The 15,553-nt window shown below is 43.7% G+C and overlaps 1 protein-coding gene across 1 annotated transcript in view; it reads right to left on the minus strand.

The window, feature by feature from the left end:
* The window catches only part of ADGRE3 (adhesion G protein-coupled receptor E3), a 74,721-nt gene that overhangs the window by 9,515 nt on the left and 49,653 nt on the right, over nucleotides 1-15,553 (minus strand). Inside the window, exons 8-13 of the mRNA XM_066272283.1 lie at nucleotides 11,275-11,459; nucleotides 6,981-7,151; nucleotides 2,826-3,023; nucleotides 2,308-2,543; nucleotides 1,753-1,819; nucleotides 1,446-1,537 (exon numbers count right to left, since the gene is read on the minus strand). Coding sequence (XP_066128380.1) covers nucleotides 1,446-1,537; nucleotides 1,753-1,819; nucleotides 2,308-2,543; nucleotides 2,826-3,023; nucleotides 6,981-7,151; nucleotides 11,275-11,459 — 949 coding nt within the window. The remainder of the gene's footprint in view (nucleotides 1-1,445; nucleotides 1,538-1,752; nucleotides 1,820-2,307; nucleotides 2,544-2,825; nucleotides 3,024-6,980; nucleotides 7,152-11,274; nucleotides 11,460-15,553) is intronic.

Consider the following 15,553-nt stretch of genomic DNA (forward strand, 5'->3'; position numbering starts at 1 on the left):
GAGTTTAGCATATGTATTTAGGACAGTATATGGAACAAAATCAGTACCATATATACATACATAAAGCATTCTAAAACTAGAGGCTCTTTATCTCTTTTTTTTCCATAGGTGGCAGGAATATAATTTGTTATTCAAACAGGGAGGCTTTTGAGATAAAAAGGTATGCTATTAATAATTACTGTGGGTCGACAGGCATAAACTGGGACTGTCCCAGGCAAATTGACATGTAAGTTCACTCTATATCTGCATATATACATATTCATCCCTAATTTTAAACCATAATGTTTTATGTGAGAAAAGCTGGTTGATGAACACTTTGTAGAGTGTGTTGGCTATTGTATGTATCTCTCTGTGTGTTCTCTAGAAACGTACAGAAGAAAGGCTTGGGAAAATATCACACATACTACATACTACTTATCATAATCTTTGTTAACTCCAGCTTTCTTGGGAAATGGAAGTAGCAGGAAAAGGGGGAGTTATCTGTTTTCACTTTATATAGTTAAAAAATTTGAAAATATTTAACATGCTATTTTTGTGATTAAAACGAAAACAACAAATTGTGTTCTAATGAAAATGGGTGCTGCAAAATTATAGGCATTCTCATTGCCCCAATATTTTGAAATAGTATTATACAAAATATATTTTAATCTAAATCCTTTCCAAACCCATTACACAAAATTCTTAGATATACATTTAAATTTGTTATAACTAGCCAACCTGGTCTCTACCGGCGAGTGAATCCAGTTGTATTGGGGCATCCTTTAGAAATGCAACTTTCAGAATTTCTATAGAAGTTAAGCTTTCAGTGACTGATGGATTAACAAATTTAAGTTGGTTGTTTTTGAGAAAAAGAGTACTCCTGTGTGCATCTTGTGTTGTGTGGCAGAACCTGCTGTTTTGTTCCATTCTTCTCCTCTTCCTTTTAGGGTTAGATCCCTTCCCTCTGAGTCTTTTCAAGGACACATGGCTACCTGGTTAGAGACTACATTTCCCTGCCCCCCTTGATGCTAGGTGTCACCATATGACTAAGGTCTAGCCAATAAGATATGAACAAATGTGGACCAAGCAACTTCCGTGTCATCTCTTTCCCATGGATGGGAAACTGAGAAGGACAACATCCTAGGCAATGGTGGAGAAACAAACTAGAAAGGACCTGAGTTTTGGGATCACTCTGTAGAGCAGAGCTTCCCCACTAGCCTTGCACTGCTCACCTGTTGACTGTGACATGAGAGTAACATAAATTTCTATTTCACTCTTGTTTCGGAGTCTTTTTGTCTCAACAGCTCAACTTGTACTCTAGTTAATACAGACATCAGGAGATGATAGTGGCCTTACTAGTCCCTGGAGCCTGGTTGTGGGGTGTATGTCTGTATAGATATGTAAGAAGGACAAGGAGGGTGTGGGTAGAAGAAGGCGGGGTCAGAGGACCATTTGCTCGATTTTACCTTATATTCTGGATGGATGACACTTCACTATTGAGGGAGGAGAGTTTCCTTCTCAACATCCAAAGGACCAAGATGAAAAGTACTAAATTCACCTGCAGGAATTATGCAGACAAGGAAGAATGTTAAAATGATGTACTGTGTCCATCATAAATTGCACACAACCCTTAACTTCCTGCCTATGAGACTGAACTGGCAGCAGGTGGAAAAATCAAACCACACAATGGGGAAAATATCTGACCCTTGTACTGTCCTGCAGCTAGCACTTCTGGTACTTCTTCGGTCAGGAGCAGCGGAGCCACATACTCACACAGATAATGGCACAGACAGGGCCCAGGAAACCCCAGATGAAGCTTTGTTTCAGTTCGAGCCAGCAGCTGGGAACAATGGGAAAAGGAACACAAAAAGATATCAGATAAAGCACATGGAATGACACCTTTTCTTAATAGAGAACTTTTCCTAGGTCTTCTGAGAATGCCAGCTGATGGCAACGAAGGTTTTGATTGTTCCCTGCCATGCGTGAATGACACATTAAGCATTTCACAAACACAGTCCTGTTGAATTTTCATACCAGCATCATGAGGGTGGAACAATGGGGATAAGTGCTACCCCCATTTTGTTAAATAGAAATCTGAGACTTAAAAACTCCAAATGGTGGGAGGGATAAAGCAGGTACCTAACCACAAAACTCCCTCCTTTAGGAGCCTTCTAAGCTCCTCTCACCATCTTTCGCTGCCTCACTGGGGAAAGGTGAGAGCTCTTACAGTCAAGGAAAAAGTAGAGTGCATTTGCTGTGGATATCTCAATCACCATCATTAATGCTGACTCCAAACTGTCCATGGCACAGTGTGAGAGTCAAGCTCACCGATCAGGTGTTCCATAAAGGTGAGGCCTAGACGCTGCAGAAATGGCCACAATCACAACTGGGACTCCGTAGCCCACAGGGAGCATGAACTTCTTCATGAGCTTGCTCACACTGGAGTAGTTGACCACAGTCAGGTTGCGTGCAGTGAAGAAGAGGTTCAGGCCCTCCAGCAGCATCCAGGTGAAGGAGGCCAGGTAGAGATAGTGTAAGGCACCCGCGATGATGGCGCACAGCACCTGGGGAGAAGCAAGAGTCACCAGGTAGGATACTTAGGGTGGAGTGTGACCTGAGGACCTCTCCTTTATACTGCCATTGAGTTCAGAGCACGTGACATTAGCACAAGGTCATCAAAAGTAAGGGTGCTTGGTAATCAATGTCAGCACTGCCAACCTTGGCACCACCCCTCCAACCTCTCCCAGAAGCCAAAGTTATTTTATTAGTGTGTCCAGTACAGCATGGCCCCATGGACTCTACACACCCTTGGGTAGGACACGGGTCCTTTGGGACAGTGTCAGTACCTTGTGCTCAGTTCTGTCGATGGCTGTGAGGAAGAGCAGGTGGGCCAGGAAGAGGCAGACTGAGAGGTGCAGGTGGAGGGAGGTGCTGGTGTTCTGGATGGCTTTGCACAGCAGGAAGGTGAGGGCCGCCAGGAGGAGGCACAGCAGGGAGAGGCTCAGTCCCACGTAGGTGATCACAACCAGGGCGGGATCCTCCTCCTGGGACCCGGCAAAGAGGAGATATCAGTCACACTTTCCTGGGATGGAATTATGGTCCCTCCTAACCCTCGGAACAAGGCATCCTAAATACAGGCACATAGCCAGACAATAGAAAGTATGAGAGGTCTATAAAACTGTCTTTTTTTTTTAAATTAAAATTTTCTTTTTATTTTTTTATTTTTTTTTTATTTTTTTTTATTTTTTTTATTTTTTTTCCATTTTTCTGAAGCTGGAAACAGGGAGAGACAGTCAGACAGACTCCCGCATGCGCCCGACTGGGATCCACCCGGCACGCCCACCAGGGGCGACGCTCTGCCCACCAGGGGGCGATGCTCTGCCCATCCTGGGCGTCGCCATGTTGCGACCAGAGCCACTCTAGCGCCTGAGGCAGAGGCCACAGAGCCATCCCCAGCGCCCGGGCTATCTTTGCTCCAATGGAGCCTTGGCTGCGGGAGGGGAAGAGAGAGACAGAGAGGAAAGCGCGGCGGAGGGGTGGAGAAGCAAATGGGCGCTTCTCCTGTGTGCCCTGGCCGGGAATCGAACCCGGGTCCTCCGCACGCTAGGCCGACGCTCTACCGCTGAGCCAACCGGCCAGGGCCTAAAATTTTCTTTTTAGCAAGAGAATGAGAAAGAGAGATAGAGAGAGACAGACAGGAAGGGAGAGAGATGAGAAGCATCAGTTCTTCATTGCGGCACATTAGTTGTTCATTGATTGCTTTCTCATATGTGCCTTGACCTGATGGCTCCAGCAGAGTGAGTGACCCTTTGCGCAAGCCAGCAACCTTTGGTCTCAAGTGAGTGACCATGGGAGTCATGTCTATGATCTCATGCTCAAGCTGGTGACCTCTGGGTTTCAGACCTGGGTCCTCAGCATCCCAGGCCGATGCTCCATCCACTGCACCACTACCTGGTCAGGCAACTAAGTCTTTTTATTCAGCTTTATTAAGGTATACCTAATATACAAAATATTGCACATATTGAGTGCATGCATTTTGATGAGTTTGAATGTAAGCTATCATCCCCACAATCAAGGTAATAAACATATCCAACAGTTCTAAGAAATTTCTTGTGTCCTCTTGCTTTTTAAATCTGCGGTAAGAACCCAACATTAGATCTACCCTTTTAGCAAGTTAGTAAGTGAGCAACCCCCTGTTGGCAACTATAGGCTCTATGTTGTATAGTAGAATTCAAGTTCAAACGAATGGGTATATCAGACTCAGTCTTAGCCTCAAATTGACACAGGAAGTCCTGTGTAGTGGAGGCTATCAACCTCTTCATACTCACCTGTGCCTGCCCTCTGGCTGAGTTCTGTGAACCCCAATGACTCTGCCTGACGGTGTTTCCCCTGCCATGAGAGCATGCTCAGACATGCCAGAGCAAGTCACAAGTGCAGGGTGTTAATGATCCTGAAAGTTGCCCTCAAATAATGACAGTTGGAAATTGGTAGATAAATACCCCAGCTTGTTCCACTTCTTGTGGGAAGCTGCATGTCCTATGCTATTTCCCAGAAGTACCCAATGGGATTGAGTCCCAGATGTCTATGCAGGTAACTTCTCTCTGATGCACCTTTTCTTGGCTGCCTTCTCTTCTCTGTCTCCCTTTCCTGCTGTCCTACTGAGGTTTTCTGGGCTCACCTCCCAGAGGAACTACTTGCCCGCAAATTCCAGTCTTAAGATCTTCTGGTGGGAGGCCTTAAACTAAGATACCTTATCTAATTCTTCTCTTGGGGGCTCATCTCATTAAAAATAGGGACCAGGGATTTGACTTAGCCAGATTCACTAAGGGGAAATGATACTCACCATCCACTATAATTATGTGGAGATTTTCACTTTTTTCAGTGTCACTTTATAGAAATTTTTAATCCTTTGTTTTTTAAACCTTAAAGTTGTGAAATATAACACATGTACAGAAAGAGCATTAAAGTCAATATATCATATGATTAATGATGATAAATGAAAACTGATCATGAACTAGCTTATGGACTAGTTCATTATCCCAGAAGTTCTTCCTAATCGCAAACCACCTTCTTCCTCAGAGGTAGCCATTTCTTTTTTTCTTTTTATTGGGGGGGGGGAGCAGAGAGACAGAGTCCTGCATACGTCCTAACAGGGATACACCCAGCAAGCCCACTAGGGGGCAATGCTCTTCCCATCTGGGGCATTGGCATTGCTCTGTTGCTCAGTAACCAAGCTCTTCTTAGCACCTGAGGTGGAGGCAATGGAGCCATCCTCAGTGCCCTGGGGTCAATTCGCTGCAACTGAGCCATGGCTGTAGGAGGGGAAGAGAGAAAGAGAAAGACAGAGAGAGAGAGAGAGAGAGAGAGAGAGAGAAGCAAGAGGGGGAGGGGTGGAGAAGCAGATGGGTGCTTTTCTTGTGTGCCCTGACCTGGAATCAAACCCGGGACAGCCACATGCTGGGCCAATGCTCTCAATGCTCTACCACTGAGCCAACTGGCCAGGGCTGCCATTTCTTTTATGATGTTTTACCACCTATGCATTCAACCCCTGAGAATATAATTTGGTCGTGTCTGTTTTGTAACTTTATATGGATGGAACAATACTTTGCTCTACAAAGTCACAGAAACCCATAATAACAGAGGCTCCATCATCTTGTAGCTGCACCATCTGGAGTTTGTTGCTTCCTTATCACCCTGGCATAGCCCACATGGAATTGTCTATGCTTCATCCCAGGAAGGTAGCATTGCTTTTACTAGCTTCTGATGGGAAACAACTTAGATACTCATTAACTGTAGAATGGATAAGTAAATTGTAGTATAGTCATGCAAGGGGCAATTACACATTAATGAAAATGAATAAACTAAGGCTATGCCCAACTCATAGATGAATTTAATAAATGTAACAATGAATGAAAGAATTATTTTATATTTTTAAACCTATTTTAGTTTCTCCACTGCCTGGTATACTAAGAAAGGTCAAAACTTTCAACCAAGTGTTCTGGGGAGACCACCTCCATCCCTGAGGAGAGAAGAATGCAGGACTTCCTGTATGTTGTCACCCAGCCTATGCCATCAATAAGTTCTCTAACCCTGGATGTGTGTCCAGTCTGATCCTCTCTTACCACCTCTACTGCTGCCACCCGCACTCCACTGCCACCATCATCTCTCTGTGAGTCCCCCTTGACCACTGTTCCTTCTTGACCTGAGAGCCAGAGGGATCTTCTAATGACATAAATATGTAGCATCCATGATGGAAACACTGCACTGCCTTCCCATTGAAATTCGAGTGAAATATAAATTGCTGACGTGGCATTCGGAGTCTGGCACTTTTCTCCTGCTCCCATCTTCCCAATCTTGCCCCCTTCAACTCCTCCCATTGACTCTGCTCCCGCCACACCTCTCTCTGGGATGCACCAAGTTTATTCTCTCTTCTAGGTCTTTACACAGACCTCTAGCTCATGGTCTTCCTGAGACCTTCTTTTTCCCATTGAGGTAAAATCCAAATAATATAAAATTCACCATTTATAGTGTACAGTTCAGTAGCATTCAGTATGTTCAGTGTTGTGCAACCACAACTTCCATATAGTTCCAAAAAACTTTCATCACCCCTAAAATAAAACCGCATGTCCCTCAAGCAGTTACTGCCATTCATTCCTCCCCACCAAGCCCCTGGCAACCACCACTTTGCTTTCTGTCATTATGGGTGTGCCTGTTCTGGACATTTCATTTAAGTGGAATCACACATTATGTGGTCCTCCGTGTCTGGCTTCTCTCACTCAGCCTGCTGTTTCCAAGGTTCATCCACATTGTAGCACCACTGACTCTTAATATTCAAATTTCAGCTTGCATATTTCATCCTCCCCTGACCGTTCCGTCTCAAGTGGCACGCCTCTGCAATCACTCCAGCCCCTCGCTCATTTTCATGTTCTTTTTAGCACTTATCACCACCTAGTAGGGGCTCAAAAAGGTTTATCTGGAGGAATTAAATGTTTATATCATACCTGGCTGGTGATGGCCATGAGGACAGCAAAACTGGACAAATGAGTGCATGTACATGTGGTGTGACTCTCGTTCACCTGTTCCAGGAAGCAGCCGTCCCTGGACCAGTGGCCACCCTCCTCCTCCACGCTTCTCCAGAAGACGCAGAAGATCTTTTTACTCAGGGGCTTCATCTGAAAATGAAAATAGAATGGGCTCATTGTATTCTTGCTCAGGAGAAACAACTCTCAGATGTTAGTCAACCCCGGGGTTGCGAATGAGACCATGGCTAAGAAATGACTCAGGTAATTTCTATCTTAAGCAAAGACAATGGTCATCAGGACTCTTGTCTCCATAGCCCCCATATATACATAGTGAAATGACTACCACAATAATCTATCACCTCACATAGTAACAATTTTTATTTAGTGGTGAAAGCTTTTATTTTTTTAAGTGGTGAGAATATATATTTTTATATGTGCACACAGGAGAGAGACAGGAAGGGAGAGAGATGAGAAGCATTAATCCATAGTTGCAGCACTTTATAGTTGTTCATTGATTGCTTCTCATATGTGCCTTGACTGGGGCGCTCCAGCCAAGCCAGTGACCCTTTCTCAAGCCTGTGACCCTGGGCTTATATCTATAATCCCACACTCAAGCTGGTGACCATGCATGCAAGCTGGTGAGCCCATGCTCAAGCCAGGGACCTTGGGATTTTGAACCTGGGTCCTCAGAGTTCCAGGTCACCTGGTTAGACAGTGGTGGGAACTTTTAAAATCTATTCTCTTAGCAACTTTCAAATATATAATATAATACTTATTAATTACTGTATTGAATCACCTTGCTGTACATTAGATCTCCCAGGACTTATCCTTTTATAGGTGGAAGTTTGTACCCTTTGATCATCTTCACCTATTTCTTTTTTTTCTTTTTTTTTTTTCCTGAAGCTGGAAACGGGGAGAGACAGTCAGACAGACTCCCGCATGCGCCCGACCGGGATTCACCCAGCACGCAAACCAGGGGCGACGCTCTGCCCACCAGGGGGTGATGCTCTGCCCCTCCGGGGCATCGCTCTGTTGCGACCAGAGCCACTCTAGCGCCTGGGGCAGAGGCCAAGGAGCCATCCCCAGCGCCCGGGCCATCTTTGCTCCAATGGAGCCTTGGCTGCGGGAGGGGAAGAGAGAGACAGAGAGGAAGGAGAGGGGGAGGGGTGGAGAAGCAGATGGGCGCTTCTCCTGTGTGCCCTGGCCGGGAATCGAACCCGGGACTTCTGCATGCCAGGCCGACGCTCTACCACTGAGCCAACCGGCCAGGGCAGCAACTTTCAAATATATAATATAGTACTTATTAATTACTGTATTGAATCACCTTGCTGTACATGAGATCTCCCAGGACTTACCCTTTTATAGGTGGAAGTTTGTACCCTTTGATCATCTTCACCTATTTCTATTACCCCCAAACTCTGGCAACCACCAATCTGTTCTCTGTATATTGAGCTTGTCCTTTTTAGATTCCACATATGAGTGAGATCATATGATATTTGTCTTTCTCTTTCTGACTTATGTCACTTGGCATAATATCCTCAAGGTTCATCCATGTTGTTAAAATTGGTAAGATTTCTTATTAAGAAAATGAGAATTGAAGGAGTGCCTGACCTGTGGTGGCACAGTAGATAAAGCGTTGACTTGGAATGTTGAAGTAGCTCGTTCGAAACCCTGGGCTTACTCAGTCAAGGCACATATGGAAGTTGATGCTTCCTGTTCCTCCCCCCGCCCTGCCTCTCTCTTCTCTCTAAAATGAATAAACTAAAAAAAGAAAAAGAATGGAAGGAGCAAAGAAATTGTACTACAACTATGTCTGGCTATTGCCCTTCTTTAAGAGTTTAGACAGAGGATGGGAAAAGGCAATGTATTAAAATTTTTTTTTCTTATTGAGATATGTAGTCTTAATAATACCAGCCTTCTGTGCAGAAATGAGTATTATATCTCAGTTCAAATTTCACAGGTGTAAGAAGTACCTGCAACTAAACTAATTCCATGCACTAGAATAATGCTGCCCATGAAAAATAGCATGTCAGCCACTTATGTAATTTAAAATTTTCTATTAGTCACATTAAAAAAGGTAAAAAAGTCAAATTAATTTTAATAATATATCAATATTTCATTTAACTCACTATATTCAAAATAGTGTATATTTCATTTTATAGATTTGATCTATTGCATAATAGACTTAACTTTTAATTCAAATACAGGGTAAAATATTGTAAAAAGCCTGACCAGGTGGTGGCGCAGTGGATAGAGCGTCGAACTGGGATGTGGAGGACCCAGGTTCGAGACCCCGAGGTCGCCAGCTTGAGTGTGGGCTCATCTGGTTTGAGCAAAAGCTCACCAGCTTGGACCCAAGGTCGCTGGCCGGAGCAAGGGGTTACTTGGTCTGCTGTGGCCCCGCGATCAAGGCACATATGAGAAAGCAATCAATGAACAACTAAGGTCTTGCAATGAAAAACTGATGATTGATGCTTCTCATCTCTCTCTGTTCCTGTCTGTCTGTCCCTGTCTATCCCTCTCTCTGACTCTCTCTCTCTCTCTCTGTCCCTGTAAAAAAAAAAAAATCCCAGTTAGAAGGTGACGGAAGACAATTGGACCTTGGGTGATGGGAATGCAGCATAATCAAGTGTCAAAATAACCTAGAGATGTTTTCTCTGAACATATGTACCCTGATTTATCAATGTCACCCCATTAAAATTAATAAAAAATATTGTAAATATTCTTTTGGTGTCTAATATGTTTCATCCCTACAGAACATATTATACATATGTCTGGTTAAGACATAATTCTGTAGGATGTTGCTCTAGTCCCTTTCTCTTGATATGTCAATATAAATCAATCTATGTAATCAACAAAATAAAAATTATTAAGGAGATAATTTATATGCTTTTATTCTTACTAAGTTTTGAAATCTAGAAAAAGTAAGTCTTCAAAACACTAACTCTTTGCAATCTCAATCTAGATCCATCATTTTTAATTTTAATTAATTAATTAATTACTTTCATGAACGAAAAATGGGAATTTTATTCAAGAGTTTTGTGGGATGTTGGGGTAAATGGTTAACACTGAAAAGGAAATTGAAAACCATTATTTTCTTATGATTAAAAAAAAAACTCTTGGCCCTGGTTGGTTGGCTCAGCGGTAGAGCATCGGCCTGGCGTGCAGGGGACCCGGGTTCGATTCCCGGCCAGGGCACATAGGAGAAGCACCCATTTGCTTCTCCACCCCCCCCTCCTTCCTCTCTGTCTCTCTCTTCCCCTCCTGCAGCCAAGGCTCCATTGGAGCGAGGATGGCCCGGGCGCTGGGGATGGCTCCTTGGCCTCTGCCCCAGGCGCTAGAGTGGCTCTGGTCGCAGCAGAGCGACGCCCCAGAGGGGCAGAGCATCGCCCCCTGGTGGGCAGAGCGTGGCCCCTGGTGGGCGTGCCGGGTGGATCCCGGTCGGGCGCATGCGGGAGTCTGTCTGACTGTCTCTCCCCGTTTCCAGCTTCAGAAAAATACAAAAAACAAAACAAAACAAAACAAAAACAAAACTCTGTTGTTTCCCTAAAATTTCCCTTAATTTTTCACTCTATTCTCATCTCTTCTCTGCCACTCTCTCTCAACTCTACTACTTCTCCATCGCCTGTCCACCGTTTCTTTTTTCTATAGAGCAATTTTTCTTGCTCTTGGCACCTCTAATGTGCATGCTTGTTACCAAGTGGGACTCACTGTCCCTCATTGTGTTTGCTTCTTCTTTATCTTTCTTCCTTATTCCCTCCTTTCTCCTTACTTTTTATTTCTTTTTTTTAATCATCATGATTTAATTCCTTTATCTTCCTTTCACAGAAGAATCTGTGCCACTTGGGAATAGAGATATTATTGAGATGACCATGGACAAGCCGCCTGGCACATGAAGGGAAAGTGAAGAGAGGTGACTGATTTCTCACCACTTCTCCCCTGTTCACCTGTTGCTCCTTTACCTCCGTCTAGACTCTGCTAAACAGAAACAGTCTCTGTGATAAACTAATTATTCATCAGTGGAGTGTGGTGAGAGATTGGGGAACCAAGGTTTAAGATAGGCTAGATAAGAAATGTCAAAACAAAGTTCCTGTCTTCAAGGGTTACCCAATATAGTGAGACCCACCACAGTTTAAATGCTTAACAGCTGCAGGGAGCTCCTGGCTACCACACGGGACAGGGCAGGTCCACAACTGTTAACTGGAAGGCTGTGCAAATAATTCTGTCTACGTCCGTGATACCCAAGCAAACTCAAACAGCAGCTTTGACCCACCTTCACATGATGAAAACTCAGAGTTATGGGCTCGGAGAGAGATATGTTCCTTTGGGGTCCAATAGCAGCACTTACTACCTGGGAGTTTAGGTAAACTTGATCTTTCTCATCCATCTCGCCAAAAAACGTTGCATTTATGATATTTCCAAGAGAAGAGTATGAAATAAAGGCAACTGCACTGGGACCTGAGGAAACAGAAAAATAAACTGCCACCACCATTCCTTCTGCTCCCTCTCCTGCCCGACACCTGTCATGCTCCCGTGATGGCTGCACCTGAGTTCTGGTGTGCTTATTAGCCTACTCTTTCTCCCATACTCCTCCCCAAATCCAACTCATGCTCAAGACTCAGCTCAATCCCAGCCTCAGGCTCAGGCAGTGTTTTGATGCTCCTTTCTCTGAACTTGTATTTCAGATGCAGCCACTGCCATGCCAATGAGAATTCAGCTGTCCACTAATGATTTCATATGAACTCAACTCTCTTTTTCCAACAGGCACTACATTTCTTGAGTGGCTATATGGGACACTTCATCTGGAAACCATGGGGCTCCCAGCACAGTGCCAAACATCTTTATTTCCTAAAAAAGTTTAACTTACATTTCAAACACTCAGAAAAGTATAACTGACATCTACACCTAGATTTAACAGGTATTATCATTTTGCCATATTGGATTTAGAATTATTTTGTAAAGAAATAAAATGTTTTAGATATGGCTAAAGCTCCTACTATTTCATTTTTTTTATTTTTTATTTTTCTGAAGCTGGAAACGGGGAGAGACAGTCAGACAGACTCCCGCATGCGCCCGACCGGGATCCACCCCACACGCCCACCAGGGGCGACGCTCTGCCCACCAGGGGGCGATGCTCTGCCCCTCCGGGGCGTCGCTCTGCCACGACCAGAGCCACTCTAGCGCCTGGGGCAGCGGCCAAGGAGCCATCCCCAGCGCCCGGGCCATCTTTGCTCCAATGGAGCCTCGGCTGCGGGAGGGGAAGAGAGAGACAGAGAGGAAGGGGGGGGGGGTGGAGAAGCAAATGGGCGCTTCTCCTATGTGCCCTGACCGGGAATCGAACCCGGGTCCCCCCGCACGCCAGGCCGAGGCTCTGCCGCTGAGCCAACCGGCCAGGGCTAAAGCTCCTACTATTTCATTTCCTTTTTTCCTTTTCCATAAATAACTATGGACTTGAAGTGGGTATGTAGTGTTTCCATAAATACTGTAGTCGTTTTACTACATATGTATGCTTCCATAACAATATATAGTCTTGTTTTGTGTTTAAAAACTCACATAAATGGTGTCATACTTTGGGTATCCTTTTGCAAATTCCTTTTGTCACTCTAGTTAATATTTTCAAGATTTAGTCAAGTTAAATGTTTACCTGAAACCAATGTACTCTTATTGATCAATGTCACCTTGTCAAATTTAATTTTTTTTTAAAAAAATTAAAAATATTTTATTTATTGATTTTTAGAGAGAGGGGAGAGAGAGAGAGAAGGGGGAGGAGCAGGAAGCATCAATTCCCATATGTGCCTTGGTCAGGCAAGCCCAAGGTTTCGAACTGGCGACCTCAGTGTTCCAGGTCGACGCTTTATCCCACTGCGCCACCACAGGTCAGGCCCAAATTTAATTTTCTAAAAAAAAAAAAAGATTTAGAAATACCAATACATATATAGTTGATTTATTTATTTCAGTTACTGTAGCGTGTCATGTTCTTTGAGGGTCACATTTATTTATTGTAAAAATATATTTTGAGAAAAAAAATGAAATAAAATTCATATTATGTTTCACTACTTTGAGATAATCACTGTTGGACTTCCAAATTTTTTTCTAGGTGTATATATGTGTATCTAACATATGTACATGTCCAAGACAGTCTGTGGAGAGCTTAGTATTGGGAATTATCTGATTCTATAGGAGTGTTGCACATTTATATTGATTTTCTATTGCCAAGCAATTTCACAACTCTGTAGGCAGAGCAGATAACATATAGAAAATCAATTGTAGTACATATAGTTTTTTCCCATAGACACAAATGCATTTTGTTTGGTAGACATGCAGTTGCTTTCTGCCCTATGGGAAATATAATTTCAAACATTATATTGTATTGCCCTATAGGATATTAATCAGTTTTTGCATCTGTTATCAATAGCTAATATTGATTGCAGTATTTTTGACTGTCTCATATATGAGTATGTTCATGTGTGTATATATGCTCATATTAATATTGAATTTGTCTTAACATTTTATTAGTTTCATTAATTAATTAGTTGAATATGGTCTTTGACATATATCCATTTACATTTGCTTGAGTCATTATTTACCTTTTTGAAAATGATGTATACATGTGGATAAATATACAGATACGTACACACATATATACACACATATTCACTTATGTGAGGGTTGAAATAAGTTGAGATGTTTCAGTGGTGGCTTCTCACATTCAAAGGCAGACTTTGTATTTGTGGGTCTGAACCCTTTTTCTGTATTGAATAGGGTATGAGAAAAACTGGAAAAACCAAAAGAAGTTAAGCTGATTTATATAAGAAAGGATCTACCATTAGAAAAAAATGATATGGCCTGACCAGGCGGTGGTGCATGGATAGAGCGTTGGACTGGGATGCAGAGGACCCAGGTTCGAGACCCCAAGGTCACCAGCTTGAGCGCGGGCTCATCTGGCTTGAGCAAGAAGCTCACCAGCTTAGACCTAAGGTCACTGGCTCGAGCAAGGGGTTACTTGGTCTGCTGAAGGCCCGTGGTCAAGGCACATATGAAAAAGCAATCAATGAACAACTAAGATGTCGCAATGAAAAACTGATGATTGATACTTCCCATCTTTCTCCGTTTCTGTTTGTTTTGTTTTGATTTTTTTTTTGTATTTTTCTGAAGCTGGAAATGGGGAGAGACAGTCAGACAGACTCCCGCATGCGCCCGACCGGGATCCACCCAGCACGCCCATCAGAGGGTGATGCTCTGCCCACCAGGGGGCGATGCTCTGCCCATCCTGGGCGTCGCTCTGTTGCGACCAGAGCCACTCTAGTGCCTGGGGCAGAGGCCAAGGAGCCATCCCCAGCGCCTGGGCCATCTTTGCTCCAATGGAGCCTTGGCTGCCGGAGGGGAAGAGAGAGACAGAGAGGAAGGAGAGGGGAGGGGTGGAGAAGCAGATGGGCGCTTCTTCTGTGTGCCCTGGCTGGGAATCAAACCAGGGACTTCTGCATGCCAGGTCGACGCTCTACCACTGAGCCAACTGGCCGGGGCCTCTGTCTGTCTGTTTCTATCTATCCCTCTCTCTGACTCTCTTTCTGTCTCTGTAAAAAAAAAATGATATGAAAGTTGGGAGGGGGGCAAAGAAGAAGGAGTTGAAATTTTGAGGAAGAGAGGAGACTGGGTCAGTAGATAAGAGGACTCTTAGGAAGTTGACTAAGTCTTGTGTGATGTCATTGCAGTTCCTCTGCTGCTTCTTGAAGAGACTTCAGCAAAGATGGACTTATCTTTCAAGGTTTTTTTATTTGATTTTACATGTCTTTCTTTCTTTTCTTTTTTTTTTTAGGTGAGAGGAGGAGAGATAGTAAGACAGACTCCCACATGCATCCAGATTGGGATCCACCTGGCAACCCCATCAGGGGCCAATGTTCAAGTACTGAGCTATTCTTTTTTAGTGTCTGAGGCTGATGCATTCCAACAGAGCCATCCTCAGTGCCTGGGGCCATGCCCAAACTGATTGGCCACTGGCTACGGGACCTGAGAGAGGGAGTGGGGAGAAGCATATGGTTGCTTCCTCTGTGCGCCTTGACCAGGAATCGAATCCAGGATGTCCATACACTGGGCTGTTGCTCTATCCATTGAGCCACTGGCCAGGGCTGATTTTACATTTCTTTTGGATGATATATAATGTTGACAGTAGACTCAAGGAAATCTATACTGCTCACAAAAATTAGTAGATGTTTTCTTTTTTTTTTTTTTTAGAGAGGAGGGAGAGAGAGAGAGAGGGAGAGAGAAAGAGAGAGAGAAAAAGGGGGAGGAGCAGAAAGCATCAACTCCCATATATGCCTTGACCAGATAAGTGCAGGGTTTTGAACCAGCAACCTCAGTGTTCCCAGGTCGACGCTTTATCCACTGCGCCACCAGAGGTCGATGTTTTCAAAATGAATATGAAGCTATAAAATATTCCCTAATTTTTGTGAGCAGTATATTTATAGTTGGGTGACATGCATCTCTATCTCTACGACTTAAAATAAAAAGTCTTAAAATAAAAAAAAATATGTATGCACCAATCATTTCCTTTC

This window comes from Saccopteryx bilineata, chromosome 1 (genome assembly GCF_036850765.1).
Source record: "Saccopteryx bilineata isolate mSacBil1 chromosome 1, mSacBil1_pri_phased_curated, whole genome shotgun sequence".
Lineage (NCBI taxonomy): Eukaryota > Metazoa > Chordata > Mammalia > Chiroptera > Emballonuridae > Saccopteryx > Saccopteryx bilineata.